The 21,656-nt window shown below is 33.9% G+C and overlaps 2 protein-coding genes across 6 annotated transcripts in view; one reads left to right on the forward strand and one right to left on the reverse strand.

Moving 5' to 3' along the window:
* Positions 1-13,711, reverse strand: part of LOC110788985 (serine carboxypeptidase-like 16) — a 65,624-nt gene extending 51,913 nt beyond the window's left edge. Inside the window, exons 1-5 of one of the 5 annotated variants that reach the window (XM_021993627.2) lie at positions 13,370-13,695; positions 13,109-13,254; positions 12,846-12,949; positions 9,407-9,535; positions 8,635-8,737 (exon numbers count right to left, since the gene is read on the reverse strand). In XM_021993627.2, the coding sequence (XP_021849319.1) occupies positions 8,635-8,737; positions 9,407-9,535; positions 12,846-12,949; positions 13,109-13,254; positions 13,370-13,542 (655 nt within the window). In that variant the 5' untranslated portion in view covers positions 13,543-13,695. Of the gene's footprint in view, positions 1-8,634; positions 8,738-9,406; positions 9,536-12,845; positions 12,950-13,108; positions 13,255-13,369 lie in introns of all 5 variants that reach the window. The other 4 variants (XM_056837490.1, XM_021993626.2, XM_056837488.1 and 1 more) reach the window with 4 other exon arrangements.
* Positions 13,712-19,191: 5,480 nt separating this feature from the next.
* Positions 19,192-21,621, forward strand: LOC110788973 (cell number regulator 6). Its single transcript, XM_021993613.2, has 4 exons — positions 19,192-19,496; positions 20,449-20,563; positions 20,903-21,171; positions 21,248-21,621. Exons 1-4 carry the CDS (start codon positions 19,395-19,397, stop codon positions 21,482-21,484), a joined length of 723 nt encoding a protein of 240 aa, XP_021849305.1. The 5' UTR covers positions 19,192-19,394; the 3' UTR covers positions 21,485-21,621.
* Positions 21,622-21,656: the final 35 nt, after the last annotated feature.

Genomic DNA, 21,656 nt, shown 5'->3' on the forward strand with positions numbered 1-21,656 from the left:
CTGTCTCAAAAAAGACAATCGAGCAGACATCTTATGAGGAGACGCCCCTAGCCATGAGCCACAACGGTACACCAAGGCCTTACCTTCACCGCAGAGCATTGAAACATATAGTCACGATCAGAATGCCCTAGTCACCACAGTAATAGCAAAGGTCACACATCGGTTCATACTTAATCCCAACTCACTTGAAAGAGTCAAGTCATGCTGCAATTTTAATAACTCTACGCAATGGCTTAGTTATATCAATAATAACTTTCACCCTCATAAACTCCTCCCACCCAGAGGACGAGAGTCATCAAATTCAAGGAAACCCCCCAAGTCTTTCCCAACTTCATATGCAAAATAGGCATTTCTTTTACCAAACGAGACATCTTCTAGGAGATTCCAGAATTGGGACAGATTAAAGATTACCTCCGAAGGTTATCCGTCGCCTTGGAGTCTTCCGGCAGTAGGAGGTGGTCCGAGAAGGACCATGGACTCCCATCAATGACTATCTTTGTCAGCATCACAGAAGAAATGGAAGACGAATAAATTAGATTGTGTTGAACCAATATGGTTTTGATGATGACAAACTAAAGTAATCAACTAACGTGGTTTTCAAGTTGTATGTGTGCAAGGATCATTAATAAATATTTGTGCGTCATCAATAATAGAGCTTACTAGAAGTTGATGATTGTGAGATAGTTATAACAAAGAAGCATAAAATCCAGAGCTGGAATCGCAGAGCAGTTCCTAAGGATGAACTCTAGAGAAGCTGGGAGTTATAAAGTTCCTGAGGAAGAACTGAAACTCCAGATGAGCTAGAGGAACTCCGAAAGAGAAGCAACAGTTCTTGAGTGGGAACTCGGAGAGAAGAAGTCTGGAGCGTATGGGTTTACATTACGAGCTTCAATGTAAAGGAATTTGTTCCCGAGGAACTCAGGTATGAGGAAATTATTCCTTAGGAACTCGTGAAACTCGTGGAACTCGAGGAATTATATCTAAGGAACTAGTGGAACTCGTATCTGAAAAACTTGAGGAACTCGTATCTGAGGAACTCGTGAAACTGAGGCCTGAGGAACTCGTGGAACACTTGTTCTTGAGGAAGAACCGATATGCGGAGCACTTGTTCCTGATGAACAACCAATATGTGGAGAACTTGTTCCCGAGGAACAACCAATATGCGGAGCACTTGTTCCTGAGGAACAATTAACATGCAGAGCACTTGTTCCCGAGGAACAACCAATATGTGGAGCACTTGTTCCCAAGAAACAACCAACATGTGGAGCACTTGTTCCTAAGGAAAACCAACATGTGTAGCACTTGTTCTTGAGGAACAACCAACATGCCGAGAAACATGGAACATGAAGACAAGAAATAAGAGTTTATTTTTTAGGATTCATGTAAGTATGTGGAAACGTGAAAGGTAATGGAACAAAGTGTCAAAAGGAACTGGTGGAACTCGTGTCAGTGGAATTCATGTCTAGGAACTTGGTATGCATCCTAAATATAATGCAAGTATGCTTAATCTAATTGTGAGTTAACTTAGAATATAAACGTGCATTTAGGATAATTTATTTAAGAGTTTCAATTTGATTAAAATTCTTTAATAAATAGGTAATTGACTAAGTCTAGGATTCTAAATAAGATAAATAAGATTTATATTTTAGAATAGATTAATTAAATTAATTGATTAAATAGAGTCCTAGAAAATTGGGAATCCTAGGTTGGCAAGGCTAAATAAATGTTTATAAGTAAAACAATTGAGATTCCTATTTACATGGGAATCCTATGAAGTCATGGGTAAATCACGTTTAATATAACTGACATATTAGTTATTGGTTTTAGGATCATGCCTAGAAACTAGGATGCATTACTTGGTATTGGCTTGTTCCCCAAGTATAATTAATAACATTATACTCCACGTTAATATATCACATTCAACAGTTAGTGGGTTAGTGGTTGTGCTTGTTTCCCAGGTAAAGAATCATGGAGTAGTGGCCAAGACATTCTTAAATGCTATAAAAGGATGCATCATCATTCATTCTATAGTGTCTGACTCTAGCACTCATTCCAGTAGGTCTGGTTTAAGAGGAAAAACCCTCTAAAAGAAATATGTTTTTTTGCACGTTCTTGAGTCAGTCTATTAGTTCCAAGTTTCTATGAGTGCCTTGTTCCTCATTGTTATTTCATGTGATATATACTAGAGGGATACTAATCAATTCATTATCAATCATCTATATTTTGAGTGTTGGTCAAGGGTTGAGTGAGCTCTTGTAATGGGGTATTGGTCAAGGGTTTAAGTGAATATATTCTTGTATCAAGTTTAGGGAAGGAACTTGAGTGAGTTCCTGATGTGTATTGGGTAGGAACTTGAGTGAGTTCCTATTGTAATTGGGTAGGCTTTGAATGAAGTCTATAAGAGAGGAACACATAGGCTTTGACTGAAGCCAAAGAGCCAAGAGAGACTTCTAGGGAAGTAGTGAGAGCGTAGTTGTTTGAGGAACAACTATTGGGAACTTGAGTTCGTAGAGGAATTCAAGTAATGCTCGAGTTTCTTATAGAATTGGAACTGAGTTGTTGCCCTATAGTGAAAAGAGGTTGAGTTGAAATCCCTAGTGGGTCGAGGTTTTCTTTCTAGTTGGGCCTAAAAAGTTTCCTCAAAAAAACTCTCTTGCATTGTTTCTCTACTTGCTTTAAGTTCCTTTATAATTCCGCAAAATTGGCTAGCAAGATCCTTATTACAATTCAACCACCCCTCTTGTAGCGTTCCATCTGAATAACAGATTGTCTCGATCATGCGAATGAAAACATTCTCCTTAAGCCTCCAAATCGTGATCAACATTCTCTTCATCGCCTCAACATTATACGACCTGGTGGTTAGCCTTTTTCCCACCAGCGATAAGGATAGTTGTGTATTGGAGCTCGATCGAAAATTCTTTCACCATATTTCCCCCGAAAACACTATCTTCCTCATCTGCAAGCTTTAGTTTCTCCCGTTCCTTCACAAGGTCGTCAACCATCATTCCCTTCCTCTCAGAAACCCGCAAAGGAAAACGTGAACTAGAAACCCGTTGGTCGATAAAAGTTACCGGAGATAAACATAAACAATTGATGGGAAACACACAAACTCAGGCCTAGGGAAAGAACGTCGCAAAACCTTAAGGGAGGGTACTCCAATAAAATAATATTAGCTCTTGTAAGTCCCTAATTGTTGTTCTAGAGCTTTTTTAAAACTAAATAAGCTAAAATAACTAAACATCATGGGAATATATATAGAATCATATATATATATATATATATATATATATATATATATATATATATGTGGAGAGCAATGAGAGCATCCACGTATAATTTTTATATCACAGAATAAATGATAAGCTTTAAAATAAAAATAAAAATTAAATATCTTAAAAAAACATAATTATTTTAAAATAATTTTCGTTTTTACATAGTTGTGATTCTTAAGATAAAGAATTGCTTTACTCAACAAAAAAAAAGAAAGATAAAGACTTGCCCATTAAAAAAAAAAAGATAAATATTGTATTTCGTAGGTTACACATGTATTTATACCCTTGAAATCTATCTAACTAACAACCTCACATCCCAATCCCCCATCCCCCTTAAATACGTTTAATGTATATTCTTTTCGTGGTTTATTTGTTCTTATTTTGAGGTATGTTTTGTAGTTTGGGCTTCTTTGGTTAGTACTTAGCACCGAGTAATAAGTTGTATTAGAATATTTTGTTCATTCTTTCATACTTAATAATTTTCTTGTATCGTGTAGGATATTAACGTATACAAAGTACACTTTAAAATAATCGAGGTATGATTTCATAATTTTTTAACAAGTTAATTTTTTTTTCCACTAACCGTTTGTTTGTTGCTTCTTAATGAATAAATTATGTGCAGGTATACATAATCCTTCATAAAATCATGGTTTCATTTCGTTAAACCTTAGGTTTACCATGTGTAATCTTTCCATTTCAACAATTGTTTTCTCGAAATGCAAGAATTTCATGGATTAACAAAACTAATACATTTGCAATATTTGGTTTAGTATGAATATGATGAAGGTAAATGCCCATTAATTAAATATCGACCAATTATTTTGGCATACGCGACATGGTCGATCATGAGCAACTATAGTGTACAAAATCTAGAAGAGATTACAAGCTCTACAATTTGACGATTGACCACATAATGTATCGAAATTTCGCATGTAACCTAAACAATTGTTTGTTTGTGCAAATAAGTTATATTTCCTTTATGATTGACGTGACATCGTCCTTACTGAATGATTTTATATGGTATGAATTCTACATTTTTCTAAATGTATTATTAGGTAATTAAGTAGCTTTAAAAGTAAATTTTAAAATATAGTCTAGATAATGAATAATAATGTATGTTATAAGTTGAACGTAAACAATCATCTAAATTCTAAATAACCAATTATGCACATCCTTATGATGAAAATAAACAATCATCGACAAATATATATATATATATATATATATATATATATATATATATATATAGGGGAGGGATCCGGAGAGAACACCTCCTTATGTGAGAACACTTCTTATGGTGAGAACACTTTTACACTCTCTATGTTCTATATTTGTTCAACAATGTTCTAAATTTTCAAACTCATGTTCTAAATTTATTCAACCATGTTCTAAACTTATTTAACTATATTCTAAATTGGTTCAGCCATGTTCTAAATTTATTCAAGCATGTTTTAATTTTATTCAACCATGTTCTAAATTTGTAAGCTCATGTTCTAAATTTATTTAAGCATGTTCTAAATTTATTCAAGCATGTTCTAAATTTATTCAAGCATGTTCTAAATTTATTCAACGATGTTCTAAATTTTCAAAATCATGTTCTAAATTTATTCAACCATGTTCTAAACTTATTTAACAATGTTCTAAATTGGTTCAGCCATGTTCTAAATTTATTCAAGCATGTTTTAATTTTATTCAACCATGTTCTAAATTTTTAACCTCATGTTCTAGATTAATTCAAGCATGTTCTAAAATTATTCAACCATGTTCTAAATTTGTAAGCTCATGTTCTAAATTTATTCAAGCATGTTCTAAATTTATTCAAGCATGTTCTAAATTTATTCAACGATGTTCTAAATTTGTTCAACCATGTTCTAAATTTGTAAGCTCATGTTCTAAATTTATTCAAGCATGTTCTAAATTTATTCAAGCATGTTCTAAATTTATTCAACGATGTTCTAAATTTGTCCAACCATGTTCTAAATTTGTTCAACCATGTTCTAAATTTGTTCAACCATGTTCTAAATTTGTAAGCTCATGTTCTAAAATTATTCAATCATGTTCTAAATTTTTAAGCTCATGTTCTAAATTTATTCAAGCATGTTCTAAATTTATTCAAGCATGTTCTAAATTTATTCACGATGTTCTAAATTTGTTCAACCATGTTCTAAATTTATTCAAGCATGTTCTAAATTTATTCAAACATGTTCTAAATTTATTATATGCTTTCCTAGCACAATAAAAGCGGTACAAGTTAATTATCAAGAGATTCAATCAAATTATAATGCGAATTGAAAAAATAAATCAACCACATAAATCAATAAAATAAGTTATTGAAATTACAAAATTGATAACTAAACCAAAATTTGGAATAATTCATTTGAAACAAATCTAAGAAGAATTACAAAATAAAAATCAACCAAAACAGGGGACGTGGTGGAGGAACAAGGAACAAGGAACTGTGATTGAATTCTTGCGAGCAGCGGCGGCGGCGGTGAGAGGCCACCAGCGTTGTCGGCGAGAGGAGATAATCAAAATTGCTGCGAAAATATAATCGGAATTGGAGGAGGAAGGAGGAGATGATATGTGGCCGGATTGCTGCGAGCGGCGAACTGAGAGCAGCGAGCAATGAGCGGCGCCGGTCGAAGAATCGATTGAAATAGATTTTGATTTTGAAATTAAGAAATTGAATGAAACTGATTTTGAAATCGATTTTAAAGAAAAATCGAATGAGAATTGCTGAATTGGAATTGTGTTTACCTGATTCGCGAAACACAACCACCGCCACCAGCATTTTTGGTTCGAGTTCAGGTTTCGCGACCGGCGATTTTGTTCGAACATCGGCGAATTTATTTGAGCGGCGGCGAGCAACGAGAAGAAATCACCGCGAGATGGAGAATTTGTTCGAACAGCGGTGAAATTGATGGATTTCTGGTTCAATTTTACCGATTGTAATTGCGATTGAAATGCTGCCATCGGCGGCGGCCAGAGGCGATCATCAGCGGCGGCGAAGAGAGGCGATCATCGGCGGCGAGAGGCGAGAATTGACCGGCGAGCAGCGACCGGCGAGTGTTGGTGGCGACCGACGGCGAGAGAGTTGGAGAGAGAGAGAGGGGGAAGAATTGGAGAGAGAGAGATGAATCTGAAATGAAAAAAAAAAGTGTCGTGAAAAAATAAATTGGGGGTATTTGTTATAATTAATTACGAAAATGCCATTATAGAAAGTGTTCTCACCGTAAGAAAGTGTTCTCACCGTAAGGAAGTGTTCTCACGAGAGCCTTCCTCTATATATATATATATATATATATATATAGGGGAGGGATCCGGTGAGAACACCTCCTTATGTGAGAACACTTCTTATGGTGAGAACACTTTTACACTCTCTATGTTCTATATTTGTTCAACAATGTTCTAAATTTTCAAACTCATGTTCTAAATTTATTCAACGATGTTCTAGATTAATTCAAGCATGTTCTAAAATTATTCAACCATGTTCTAAATTTTTAACCTCATGTTCTAGATTAATTCAAGTATGTTCTAAAATTATTCAACCATGTTCTAAATTTGTAAGCTCATGTTCTAAATTTATTTAAGCATGTTCTAAATTTATTCAAGCATGTTCTAAATTTATTCAAACATGTTCTAAATTTAGTCAACGATGTTCTAAATTTTCAAACTCATGTTCTAAATTTATTCAACCATGTTCTAAACTTATTCAACCATGTTCTTAACTTAATAAACCATGTTCTAAATTTATTCAACCATGTTCTAAATTTTCAAACTCATGTTCTAAATTTTTAACCTCATGTTCCAGATTAATTCAAGCATGTTCTAAAATTATTCAACCATGTTCTAAATTAATTCAAGCATGTTCTAAATTTATTCAACGATGTTCTAAATTTGTTCAACCATGTTCTAAATTTGTAAGCTCATGTTCTAAATTTATTCAAGTATGTTCTAAATTTATTCAAGCATGTTCTAAATTTATTTAACGATGTTCTAAATTTGTTCAGCCATGTTCTAAATTTGTTCAACCATGTTCTAAATTTGTAAGCTCATGTTCTAAAATTATTCAATGATGTTCTAAAATTGTAAGCTCATGTTCTAAATTTATTCAAGCATGTTCTAAATTTATTCAAGCATGTTCTAAATATATCCAAGCATGTTCGAATATTTGCATTTTTCAAGATCCGAATACATTTTCCGGAAATGTCTCTTAACCGCAAACAACCAGCAAACCTAGTCCTTCCATTTAGCCAAGAAAACTGAATCTCGTAACCTCAGACCAGTTCAGCCACGAAATCAAAAAAAATTCGAACAATCAATTGAGAATGCCGATTGAAAAATCGATGTCGAAAAATCGATTAAAATTTCCACCGCGAGCAGCGATTCGATTGAATATTTCCGATTGCAATTGATTTCGAATTGAGAAGTGCTGATTGAAATTGATTTCGGATTGGAGGAGAAAGGAGGAGGATTGAACAAACTTACCGAAATTGCTCATTGAAATCGATTTCGATTTCGAACACCAGCGATTGAAACGATTCATGATTCACGAACCACGACCATAACCACCGGCGATTTAAATTACTGCAGCGGCGGAAGACGAGCAGCGGCTGTTGGTGGTGGTGTTCTGGTTCGATTTCGTGACCACCAGAAACACCGCTGCCACCAGCGATTATATTTGCAGCAAGCAGCGAGTGGCGGCGAGCGGAGATCGGAGAGCCGGATGTTGATGGTGGCTACGAGCGGTGGCCGGATGTGGTGGTGTTCGAAAAGAGAAGAGAGAAGAGAGAGAACAACCGCCGCCACAACCGCGAGATACGAGCGGCGATAGGCGAGCGGCGATCGGCGTCCGGCGAACGACGAGCAGTGACCGGCGAGCAGCGGCGGCGATCGGCGGCGGCGAGCAGCGAACTGAGCAGTGAGAGAAGCGTTCGAAATGAGAGAGAGAAAGGGGAATCGAAGAGAGAGAATTACGGTTGGAAATAATGAAAAAACAATGGTTAAAAAATAATTATATTGGGATATTTGTTCATAATAATTACGAAAATGCCATTATTAAAAAGTGTTCTCACCGTAAAGAAGTGTTCTCACCGTAAGTAAGTGTTCTCACGAGAGCCTTCCTCTATATATATATATATATATATATATATATATATATATATATATATATATATATATATATATATATATATATATATATATATATATATATATATATATATATATATATATAAAATAATAATAAAATAATAATAATAATGTCAAACACAACAAAGAAAAAAATTAAGTATTAAATAACTTGTGCATCGCGCGGGATCAAATCTAGTATATACTTTATATATGAGAACGAAGGAAGTACCATTTACAATCTGCCATGTAAGAGATGGAGTAACTTTTCCAGTATACGAAATACCAACTATGTAAACAGGATTCCTTGAAAATTTAGGATGCACCATAAGCCACTGTATGCAACACAAATTAGAATTAAGTAAAACAAAATTTACCAACTACTAACTTCATTATATTAAGTATTATTAAAAAAACTTCATAATATTAGGTTTATTTTCTATTCAACTATTTTTCACATATTTTAGAAAAAATAAGTTCAAGTTAATTTATTTGGATAAATTAATTTTAAGAAAAAAAATTCAAAAAAATCTAGTTAAAGAGAAATAAGTTCAATACTTTCTAACCAGCAAAATATATCCAGACAATTAAAAGTTCAAAAAAATAAGTTTGAAAAGTCCAAATATTTTATTAGTTTAATTTTATTTTGGATCATAAGATGATTAACATCCCGTCAAAAAGAAAAATATGCATGATTAACATCATATTTTGAAGTCTTGATCATTACCTTAGAAAATATACTAGGCCACTGAAGAAAAAATCAGTTGAGAATAGACATAAGAAAAAAAAATCTCACTCCCTTTGATTTTGTATGTGTTAAAGTATAAAGGTGGTAATAAAAGTTTGCTAAAAATGAAATAAAGTGTAGAAGCGTAAAAATAAAAAAGGGAGGAAACCAAAAGTTTAACTAACAAAAAAAGAATTATTTTTTGACGGGATGACATTTTCTTAAATTTCTCAGATAAGATCAATAAATAAGAATTGACAAATTCAAATAAACTGACCTTTTTCAGAAACTCATATGCTTGCGTTGACGTCATTGTATCACTAGGTTGCAAAGATTTGCTAATTGGAGTAGTCGCATAGGAGAACCCGGCGCCAACTGGTGAATCAATAAATATTATGTTTGCAACCTAAAACGTTCACTTTCATGTTACTTTCTCGATTTTTGGTGCCTTGCCCCGCTCTCTTAATTACACAAAAAGTTACTTTCGCGATGACCATTAAATAAATTAACATGCTGGCTTACAATGCTTCAAACCTAAATTAAAACGTTCATTTTCACCTTATAAAAGAGCAAATTTGAGAGTTATCTAAGTTTTTTTTTGTAATTTTTTGAGGGATTAGAGTTATCTTTTTTTGACATATGCTTAAACAAACTAAACAAAAACTAAGGAAAGCACGAAAAGGAAATAGAAGTCGAAGATGCTTTGTTTTCTAGTTCATGCGCCTGTTGAACCTGTTTGTCGACTTACCTTGTGAATGCTACACCAATTCATCGTACTGCCAATCTTTGTATTTCCATCAAACTCCAGAGAACTTGGATGTTGCAAGTATCCTGAAGTAGTAACATGTCAACCACCGTTTGAGAATCTGTCATAATTGTAACACGTTGAAGAGTAGCTTCAATACTCCATCGGAGAGCACATAAACAAGCGAGTGCTTCAGCTTGTAGAACGGAGTCCGCTATTCCTACTTGTGCATCCCTAAGATTCTATCTACAGGTGTTTGGTGATTTTCAAGGAACCAACCCATACCAGCAGTTCGAGTTCGTTTTTTCTATGAACCATCTGCTTGAATAATTTGAACTGATCCTTCCAATTCTATACCAGTAAGTATAGCTCTAAAAAAACCCCATAGGAAACAGTGGGTCGTTCTCCGGAGGATGAAGAAAGCGCAAGTTAGGCAATGGCTGATTGGTGAATAAGCGATGTTGATTCATTCCCTCCGTGACAAGAGCAAGAGCTGTTGTAACATTACCTTGATCTTTCCTAAAAATCCTATTGTTCCTGAATATCCACAAACCCCAAATATAAGCAATAAAGTAAATAGTCCCCGGACTATCTTTCCTATCCTGGCATTGAAAAAGCCGAATATATTAGAGAAACCATTCAACAAAGGAAGGTCCTCATTGTTTTTTGATTGGATCGCAAAGGTATCCAAACCTCCACACTTGTTTCGCTAGCCCACAAAAGCGAAATAAATGTTGAAAATCCTCACTCTTAGTTACACAAAGATCACAGGTGGTAGTTGAATTCCATATTTCACAATATTCACCTTTGTAGAAAGTCCATTGTGAAACAATTTCCATAAAAAAAAATTCATTTCGGAAGGATCTTAAGTGCCCAAAGAATCTTAAAGAACTCAATTCCCCGATGAGGTGTAGCTAAACCATAGTCCTTGATGGATAACATGGCGTAAGCCGTTTTGACAGTAAATCTTCCGGTCTTATGGAATCTTCAATATTGGAAATCATCAGCAGTAGTAGAAGGTAACTCAAGTGCAAAAATTTGTCGTGCATCCTCAAACTCAAAACAAGAGTTGACTCTATGAAGATCCCAACTAGTACCAGTCGGAAGAATGAAATGATTTAATTTCCAAGTCTTAGCATTACGGAGGCTAACATTGGACTTGAACTCTAGGATTCTACCATTCACCCATCTATCCTTTCCAGCCCGAACATACTTTCCATTCCCAATTTTCCAGTCACAGCCTTGAAGAAGTATATTACTGGCTCTGCATATCCCTCGCATACCCCAGGATAACCTTCTGCCTATAGGATTACAAATATTCCTTGTGGCAATAGGGAAAGCAAACTTTCTTTTACAAACTTTAGCGAACAAGGAAACACGAGTCTTATGAATATACCAAGCTTGTCTCATCATAAGCGTCTTATTAAGCGTAACCATAATCCGAATTCCCAGCCCTCCTAAACCTTTAGGAAGTTGAATGATATTCTTTCTCATCCAATGCATTCCAGAATTCTCTTTTTTAGCCCAAAAAAACCTTGCCAAAATAGAGTCCACCTTGTAAGAAATCAAGAGCGGAATTTCCATACTGTTGAGGATATGGGAAGCCATTGCAATGAGCACTGAAATTACTGAAAATAAGCTTCTGAATTTGAGATAGGTAACTGAGTTCCAAGCGCTAACCTTGGCATATTATAAATCTAAACATAAACCAATATAATATTACAAATATTTTAGAGGAAATCCTAAAATTGTGACATCCTATAATTTTGTAGTGGTTCACTCAAAATGAGCTGCATCCACTTTTGGGGAGCATGATTAATTCTTGTATTAATCAGTTCAATCTTTCAGAAGGTATTACTAGTAGAAATAGTAATTTTTTGTGCATAGATCTACTTTATCTCTCTAACCTATTTATTTTCTTTTATAAGAAATCTCACAAAAAAATCAAAATTAAGTTTAAATAGTCCAAAGAATCAATTAAAACAATGGAGAAGAATGAGCCACGTAGCCTAGCAAAGAAAACAGGAGCAGATCCGTGCGGGCACATGCCCAATCTATACGTGCGCACAAATGACTCAAAAACAGGCATTGAGTCTTGAGACTTTACGGGTGGGCGCAAATCATCTTCCATGCAGTCAGATCAAGGCGGAGACAGGGGGTGGGTGCCCCCTCCCCCCCAAAAAAAAAATTGGTATTAAATGCCCATAAAAAATGCCAAACTTGTCTTGCCCCAATGATTGAGTGTTCAATGTTGGACACTATTAATTCAGGATCAAATCCCTGCATTGGCACGATATCTACATTTTTTTCTTGCCCCTTTTTTTTTTTTTTTTTTTTTCCAGTTGACATAAATTTCTCGCCTCCCCCCAATCTGAAATTATTGGCTCCACCACTGATGCAGCCATGCAGGCGCACAAACATAAGAAGCTGTTGCTTCTTTCTTTCTTCTCATTGGCAGCTGGGCTTAGTGGGCAATGGGCTCAACACCAACATTTTGGGCGCTTATACAAAATGAAAGCCAACTGCTTTCTTTTCTTACCAATTAAAACCCACTAACTCAATTTAGTTCCTCCTTTTAGTTCATCTTTGTACCATTAGTAAACCCATCATATTAATCTTTTTATTAAGGATTTAATTCACCTTGATCATAATACAAATAAAAAAACTTCCTCCGATTTTTATACTCGTAACATTTGGACTTTTTACGCTATTCACTTATTCTACTTTGATTATTATTGGTTATATAAGTAAGATAAAATACAGTCAGGTAAGATCTTGTTAGATTCGTCTCAATGTGTACATCCAAACTATCATTTTTTTTTTGTAATTTGTACTTAAAGAGAATTAAAGTTAATAATGATTAAATTTGTGCATTGACATGCGTGAAGGTGACAAACATTACAAGTATTAAAAATAAGATGAAGTATAAGGCAATTGAAGCTGTTTGGTTGGTGGATTAGATAATACATACCTTGGTCCAAGAATAAGGATTTGATTCAAGACTTGGTTCATCAACCACAAAACTTGATGTTGTGTAGTTATAGTGAAGCCCCGAATAGTTAAAGTATAGAGGACCTAATTGTCGTCACATCGCAATATATATTAGAAAAATAAAAATAAAAATAAAATACCCTTTTTGAATTTTAAGGAACACAAACGGAAAGAGTAGGAAAATCGTTTAAATAATCGCTAAAGGATGCATGAAGTGGTAAACAATATGGATTAATAATTTACCTATATGCCCAAATATAAGATCAGTAAAGCCAGAGCAACCAGGTCCTCCAGAGAACCAAATCAAAAGTGGATCTGTTTCTGGATTCTGCTCTGATTCAAAGAAGTAATAAAAAAGTTGCACTTGCTCCTCCCAAACTCCAATATATCTACAATAAAAATCCATTTTTGTATGTAACATACTTCAACATAATATATTTCTTTATCAAGGTAATTTTGAATTTTGTATATAAAACCGCGAAAAAGAAAGAAAAACATACTAACCCAGTTTCAAGGACGAAAGGGAGAGCTCCAGGAAAGCCAGGAAGAAATTTGACAATGGTTGAATTCCAATCCGACGTAGTTGCCCCACTATTACTATTAGAGAATGCCGATGATACCAAACTTAGCACAAGAAAATGAACAATACTCCATACTTGCTTACTATTGTACCTCATTATTATATGGATCGGATTACTAGCTAGCTTGGTGTCTAACCTTCTACGCACGGAGTATATGATTATTTTGTTTAAAGAGAAGGTTGTGAATTAACGGTTGGTCGGTGGCAACTGGAAAACATTCATCTATATACTCCGTATAAATTTTAAACCTTTAACTACTCATCCGTTTGATATCACTGTCAATTTTCAGTTTTTGATTTTTATATTTTGACAGTCATACTTCCTCTGTCTTTTAATACTCGCAACGTTTGTTAGTTTCACGCATGCTAATGCACAACTTTGATCATTTATATCTTAAATTCTCTTTATGCAAATATTATAAAAAGTTGATATTTTGAAAATACACATTGAGACGAATCTAACAAATCTAACAAGATCCCACATGATTATGTTTTATCTTATATAAAAAGCACTAAGAATAGTCAAAGTAGATTATATGCATAGTGGCAAAAGTCCAAACGTTGCGAGTATTAAAAGACGGAGGAAGTATGATTTAGATTGAATCATAAATTAAAATATATAGTCATACCTATAATAATTATGTTGATTTTGAAAACTGACATATAAAACTCGAAACTATTTCTTGTGATTTTCATATATATGTAGGTTTTTAATATTATATATAAAAAAAGAAAATTAGAAACAAAAAAAGATACAAAAACAGGATCCGACTAATCTATACTACCTCATTTTCGAAATAATAGGGACACTTTGACTTTTGACACTAGTTACAAATTTCAATTTGACTATCATTTATGATTTATGGTTAAGGAAAAATATAATCGTGTGAGATCTTGTTTGATTCGTCTCGATATGTATTTTCGGAATGTTAACCTTTTATAATTTTTACGAATACAAAATTAGAGATATTAAGGTCCAAACATTTACATCGGCAAGCGTGAAAAGGTAAATTGTCCCCATTATTTTGAAACGGAGGGAGTATAAAATTATTAAATCTCCAGAACAATCCATGACATCCCTACATGTGTCACAATGACTTGACAAGTAACATATCATTGTCGCGCCATGTCATACGCATACCTGATTGTTTAATGTGTCCTTACAAAAAAAATGTTGCTACACATCCTTGAACACGTGAGCTCTCATATGTTAATGCTAAGTTTTATCCATCAATCCAACAATCCAATTTTTGACTCTACAATTAAAGAAAGAGAAAGTCGTTCTTTTTTAACGTATAAAACTTTAATGCCCAAATTTATGTATTTGAGTAACAATTTACGATAACACTTTTTTCTCAACTTTTATTCATTTACTAATCAAATTATAAATCTTTTCAAAAAATGTATTTAGATCAAACATAAAACCATAAAATTAACAAAGGAAAGAATGGGCAATAATAATAATAATTCACGCTGCACTTTCTTTTAGCTATCAAATGTGTTGTTTCCCCTCTAAAATGTATTTTGACTTTGTAACTTATTATATAGTTGTAACTTAACAAATTTCTTATAAGTTATAAGTAAGTAGTACAAAAAATTAAGTTTTACATGAATATACAAAATTACTCAAAAAATTGGTTATTAATTGTTGGTTAACAAATTTTATTCTCAAACTGCATATATAATGAAATTCATATTCCGTTCTTTTTTTTCAAACTGCATATATAAATAAATACGAGTAAGTTAATTTGAAATGAATAGAAAAAAAATCAAACTATATGAGATACTAAGGGACATCGCCCAGGCCACTAACTATTTTTTTTTCAAAAAGTTATTTAACCAAAAACTGATTATCTTGTCAAACAGTATACTGCTCATATTTGTTACATGCATTTACTGAATTTATTGCTTATCGATATACTAGCTCCTACTCCATACTATTTTGGCCCCCCGTTTTAAATGCGCAAGGGATCAGCTGGGTTGCCTGAGGTCCATGCTAGCAGTTACAGCCACAGGACACAGCCGTACGTACGTGGATAGCCTAAACGATATCCATTAACCTTTTCTTACCTACCACCATATATACCGCTCCCCTGCAGCCACGTTAAGGGACTTTAGTCCATAGATACAATGGGGATTTATTTATTTTATTTTATTTTATTTTATTTTATAAGGCAAGATCAATTGTCTTACCTGACTAGAATTTTACAATGGTCAATCCGTTTAGATTAGTAGGCTAAACACTTTTAGAATGGAAGAAAATGGTAAGTCAATAACGGAACCTCTCCCTCAAAGTACACTTAGTGAGGATTAAGAAAAAATTGTCAATTACTACCTAGGTCTTTAGTGACTTTGCTAATTTCTACCTAACTAGTTAAAATGTTGCCAATTACTACCTAGATGTTTAGTTATTGTTGTCAATTATTACCTTAGTCAATATTCTATCCAATTAGTCAATAATCATATCATAACCAACTGTTAATCATACTTTAACTATTTTAATTAATTAATAATAAAAACAAATTACAAAAAAATTCCAAAACTAATTAAATCAAAAAATTCGAAAATACCCAAAAAAGATTAAACTACCTAAAACAAAGAGCTTTCAAGATTACCAAAAATATATAGGATTTAATTTTGAGATTTTTTTTGGACTTTTTTCGAGATTTATCATTTTTAATTTTTTCCGAAACTACCCAAAAATATTTTTAAAATTTAAAGATCTAAAACCCATTTTATTTTTTTTTATTTTGGGTCATTTTTGTGATTTAATTAATTTTGATTTTTTTATTAATTAATTAAAATGATTAAATTATAATTAATATTAATTATGATGTCATTAATTAGTAGACTAATTGGACCGAGGTAGCAATTGACAACAATAACTAAACACCTAAGTAGTAATTGACAACTTTTAACAAGTTAAGTAGTAATCCGCGAAATCACTAAAAACCTAGGTATAATTGACAAATTAATTTTCCGAGGATTAAACCCCAAGTTTTTTTTATTGAAAGGTGAAATATTTTTTACTTGGTCAAGACTTTGTTTGGCAACAACAAGGGAGTATTACCAAAAGTTGTACAACGTGCCAAATATGTGAATTTTCCGTTTATACGTACAACCGTTTGTATCTGGTAAGTATAATCAACGCTATTTAATTTCTTTATCAATGTGTTTGTGTTTTATGAGGACAAATCCGTAAAGCTAGTATTGGTTATCAGTTGTGACTTGTGATGTAGCACAAAATACAAATCCAACTAAGACCGCACATACCATGACACTTGGCACATTTTGGAAGGATATGTAGTACAAAAAGCCAGTTAAGGCCCAATATATCTGAGGAGGCCCATTATACAAGCGAGGGACACATGTCTCCTCCAGAGAGACTAATCAATCAGAAAGCTAGGTTTTGGGAACAATTCCCAAAACACTAGCCCTATAAATAGTCCAATTCCCAAGGTGAGAAATGATTGAATTCATTCCCTACGGATTTTGAAATTTTGAATCTTGAAGGAGTAGCCACCAAACATTTTAAGGGTCCGATTTGGAAGGACCAAAATTGACTCTTTTGGATAAGGCATTGAATTTTGAAACCGAATGTGTGAGATTCGGGTACGGGAACGAACCGCTTATTTTGGCAAGCTTTAGAAATACATCCGAATACAAGACAAGGATCGTTTTCGTGAAATCCTAATCATGGCACTAGGTTGAATCATGCATTTTAGAACATTGAAGTTGCTACTTGTACGTGGTCACTTTGCTTTAAAGTTAATTAAGGGAACCTAAGGCCGGTTTGTCCAAAAATTATCTTTGTTAAGCGTGATGTAACATTTTGTATATTGTTGTATTTAGCATGTTAGGTGATGAAAACGATAAACATGTAAAGCATCATCACAAAATAAAGGAATTATCGAAATGCGTACAAACCACATCGCCTTAAAAAGACGAGTAAAGAGTGCGATATTGAAATTGCGGAATTGAAATTGCGATATTGAAATTGCGATATTGAAAGTACGGAATTGAAAGTGCGATATTGAAAGTGCGATATTGAAAGTTCGATATTGAAAGTGCGATATTGAAATGACGATATTGAAATTGTACTATTGTATTTGAAATCCGAACGCCAAACAACTTCTTAATAATAAGTGTGCCCGACACAGATTCAATTCTCTAGAAAATCTTAACTTTAGATGAGTTGCTCATCTTGAAGCATCATTGATTTTGAATATAGAATTTGAAATGAAACTTGAACTTGAATATAGAACTTGAATATTGAATTAGGAGTTTTGACTCTTAAATATTAGACCTTTCCATGTTAAGAGGCCTCACCTTTAATATGCTCAATGACTTGAAATTGATTCTAGTTTAAGGAGAAGTTAATCTCACTTAAACATCATTGAATATTGAATATAAACTTGAATATTGAAGATAGAAATTGAAATGCTCATGTGTTCTAGTTTGGAAAAGGTTTGCACTTTCCCAAACATCATTGAACTTGTATAAAGTTGAGGTTTTTTGAAGATTTGATGATGATTTTTGTAAGGAATACTTTCAAGGATGAAAGCTTCAACTTACTAATCATGTTTTTTGAAAACAAAGCATAAAGATTGAAACTTGTAGAAGGAGTTTGGATGATCATTTGAGGAAATATTACTCCTTTTTGACATTTCTTAGTTCAAGTTTGTATGAATCAATAGAACATCATAGGATTAGTAAACTTGAACTTAGAAAGGTAGAAACTTTGATTGAATCATGGTAATTTGTATTAGGGATTCGGTTTACCTTGCTAGGTTTAGGCTAGTTTCCCGATTTGTACTCCCAATTGCTTTGATATTTTAGAAAATTGTAGGAAAGTTGAAAGTTGAAGATTGAATTAGTGTTTGAATTTTGAGAGGAAAAACCAGTATTACGACGTTGTATTGAATTGTTCCTCCCCTCATTTGGGTGAAAATGAGGGGTTTAAATAGAAGATTATGCGTATAAATGCCAAGCCACGTCAGCATCCAACGCAAGGCCAACGCCCGACGCAGGTGACGTGTCCCAGGTCCCGCCAAACTAGGACGATGACGCCGTCCTTTTCTTTTGTATTGTAGCTTTGTATCTTGTACGAATTTGGAGTGTAGCTTTACTTGGTGGTTAAGGCATTTTGCGACTAAAAAACACACCTTAAATAGTGTGAAGAATTTTGTTCATAAGTATCATGTTGGGTTAGTTGGGCTCCTGAAGCATAAGGTGAAGCTTGCCAATCTTGAAAACCTTTACCAAAGAGTTTTAACAAACTTGTGCTATACTAGTAATGCTAGCTATCATGAAGGGGGATAATAGTTGTGGCTTGGAATCCTGGATGTTTTTAAATCAATATTCTTGTTGTTTCGGGTCAATTCATTCATTGTTTTGTTTCTCCAATGAGTGGGTTGCCTAGTTTCTATTGTACTTTCATTTATGCATTAAATGAGTATAATCTTAAGCATAAAGCTTATCTATATTTCTTAAAGCAGAAGGCAAAGATTGACTGGATTAAGGCTGGTGATGAAAATACATCCCTTTTCCATCAGAGTATTAAGAGCAGGAATATTCAGAACCAAGTTTATAGTATTCATGACATGAATTAGGTGGGCTAGCTGATTTGGTCTTAGACGTTGATAAAACTCGGTACTGAGAATTATTATTTACCATAAAAAGAAACCAATAATATGCAACTATCGAAGAATTTGAAAAATTAGTCTACCTTGCCAATTATAGCATTCCAAGAGCCGATTTTTCCTGGGATATTCATTTAACACCCTCTCTAAATCTGAATTTACTTCATTCTTGATCAAACTTTACTTCCAGACTTTCAGGGCATTAAAAAAATTAATTAGTATTAAAAGTGAGCTAATTTTTTAATTATTTTGGATCATGTGATCGATTTTTAAAATATATTTGCAGATTTGAAAAAGATAGATTGAGATGGGGGATAAAATTCCATCACAGTACGTGAAGCTAACAAGGGAGCAAGAAGCTGTAGAAATTACCCCTGGAGAGCTCAATCAACCTGTTCGTGTTCCTCAGGTTTTTTGTTTGTTTTCGCAACTATTAATTTTTGACTCGTGTGTGATCCTGGCGTTGCCCCGCGTTTTGACTTTTATCCGGGTTTAATTTTTGTATGCCCATATAAATAGTGTCGTCATTGAATTACGGTGGTGACACCAGATTAGCTGTCAATCAACAACCTTTCTAATCTGAAACCCTCATTCGAAAATCAAAACAAAGGCGATCTTTTTCTTCATCATCAGTTGATTAATTACTCAACCTTCATCAATGTCTCCCCTCTTACTCAATACACTCCATTACTGATCTTTTTTTCTTTTTGATGCTTAAGCTAGGAAAGTAATAACTATACATTTATAAATTAAGTAATTACTTTTTATTTTTAATGGCAGAAAGTGTAACTTTTAACAAAGAGGTCTGGTGTGACACGTATGCGTTCTTAAAAACGTCTTTTAATATATTAGTATAGATTCTTATCGAGTAAAATATTCTAAAAACATAGATTAATATATTGGTTAAAATAATAATTATATTTTTGGCTCCCTAGTCCTGTTTATCCAAAATTACATAATTTCCATTTATACAAAAATATAATGTACATTATTGAATCGTATTGGCAAGGTGATACAATTACGTATAGTTTGACAAATGGTGTAGACGGGATACGATCTGAGGTCTTGGATATCATCCCCTCAATACTTTACCAACTAAGCTATTTGACATTCACATATAATTGTGTATAGTCCGTCGTACAGAGGTCACATATTGAATCCAAGTAAGCTAGTAGACTTCACTCGTAGTTCACACTTGTATCAATAGGGGATGCATCATCATGGTGGTAATTTACGCTATTAGCTGGTAAATCTTCAAGAAAACTGCTTTCCTTGGCCACACCAAAAAAGTTAGGGATTTTGTATTTGATCATGTATAACATGAAAATAATTACATAAATTGTGCATCGCATAACGTACAGTTACATGTCAAGTTATGCCCGGAGTGTGGACAACAGCTACCTGTTGGGTTTGAGATTCCTGCTGATGAGCCATGGATGAGTGGAATATGTGGATGCGCTCAAGATCCCGAGATTTGTAAGCCTCTATCTCACATTTATGTGCTTAGTAGTAGTAGTGGTGGTGGTACGATGTTGGAGAGGCGGCATGCTGTGATGGGTGAGCAAACACATCACAACGCCAAACATGCACCATTTCTTTTAAAAAGAGTACCATTCATTAAAAAAAAAGTACCATTTCGTTAAACAGGTACCATTTCGATAAAAACATGTACCATTTCATTAAAAAGAGTGTCATTTCATTAAAAACAAAGTACAATTTCGATTAAAACATGTATCATTTCATTGGATTTTTTTGCTGTTATATTTTTACAAAAGCATAATAGACCACGATTTTTACTTCCTCGTACTCTTGTAGGCATGACTGGATTATTGTGCCCTTGCGTGTTGTTTGGTCGTAATGTAGAAAGATTTAAGGAAGAAATACCTTGGACAAACGCATGTGTATGTCATGCTGTTTGCATCGAAGGAGGCATCACTATTGCAGCCTTGATATCCATCTTCAATGGTTACATCGATCCGAATACCATACGTCTTGTTGGCGAGGCCTTGCTCTTTGCTTGGTGGATATGTGGAATATATAATGGCTTATTTCGAGAAGATTTGCAAAAGAAGTATCATCTTCAGGTAATCTACCAGGAGTAGGAATTATTTCTTGGATATTGCAGAGATCAAATAACTGATTCAACATAAAATATAACAGGATTCGCCATGTGATCCGTGTGTGGTGCACTGCTGCATGCACTGGTGTGCACTTTGCCAGGAACATAGAGAAATGAAGGGACGACTATCAGAAAACACTACTATGACGCCTATGACTGTCGTCAACCCTCCACCAGTCCAGGAAATGACTTCAGACCACACGCACGATTCTTCATCATCTTCTGAAAATGGAAGTCAACATCACAGACACACTGATCTACAGATTCAACCACTATAGATGTTTCCTATCAAAGTGGACACTGAAAGTTCATTAATTTTCATTTTTATTTACATTTGCATTTAGTTGCAGTTTGATGGAAGTTAAAAGTACACAGTTTGCCTCAGTTATGGTTGAAATGTTATACTCTTCGTATATTTTATCATCTTGGCAAATTATTAGGTGCATTTAG

This window comes from Spinacia oleracea, chromosome 2 (genome assembly GCF_020520425.1).
Source record: "Spinacia oleracea cultivar Varoflay chromosome 2, BTI_SOV_V1, whole genome shotgun sequence".
NCBI classification, from domain to species: domain Eukaryota; kingdom Viridiplantae; phylum Streptophyta; class Magnoliopsida; order Caryophyllales; family Amaranthaceae; genus Spinacia; species Spinacia oleracea.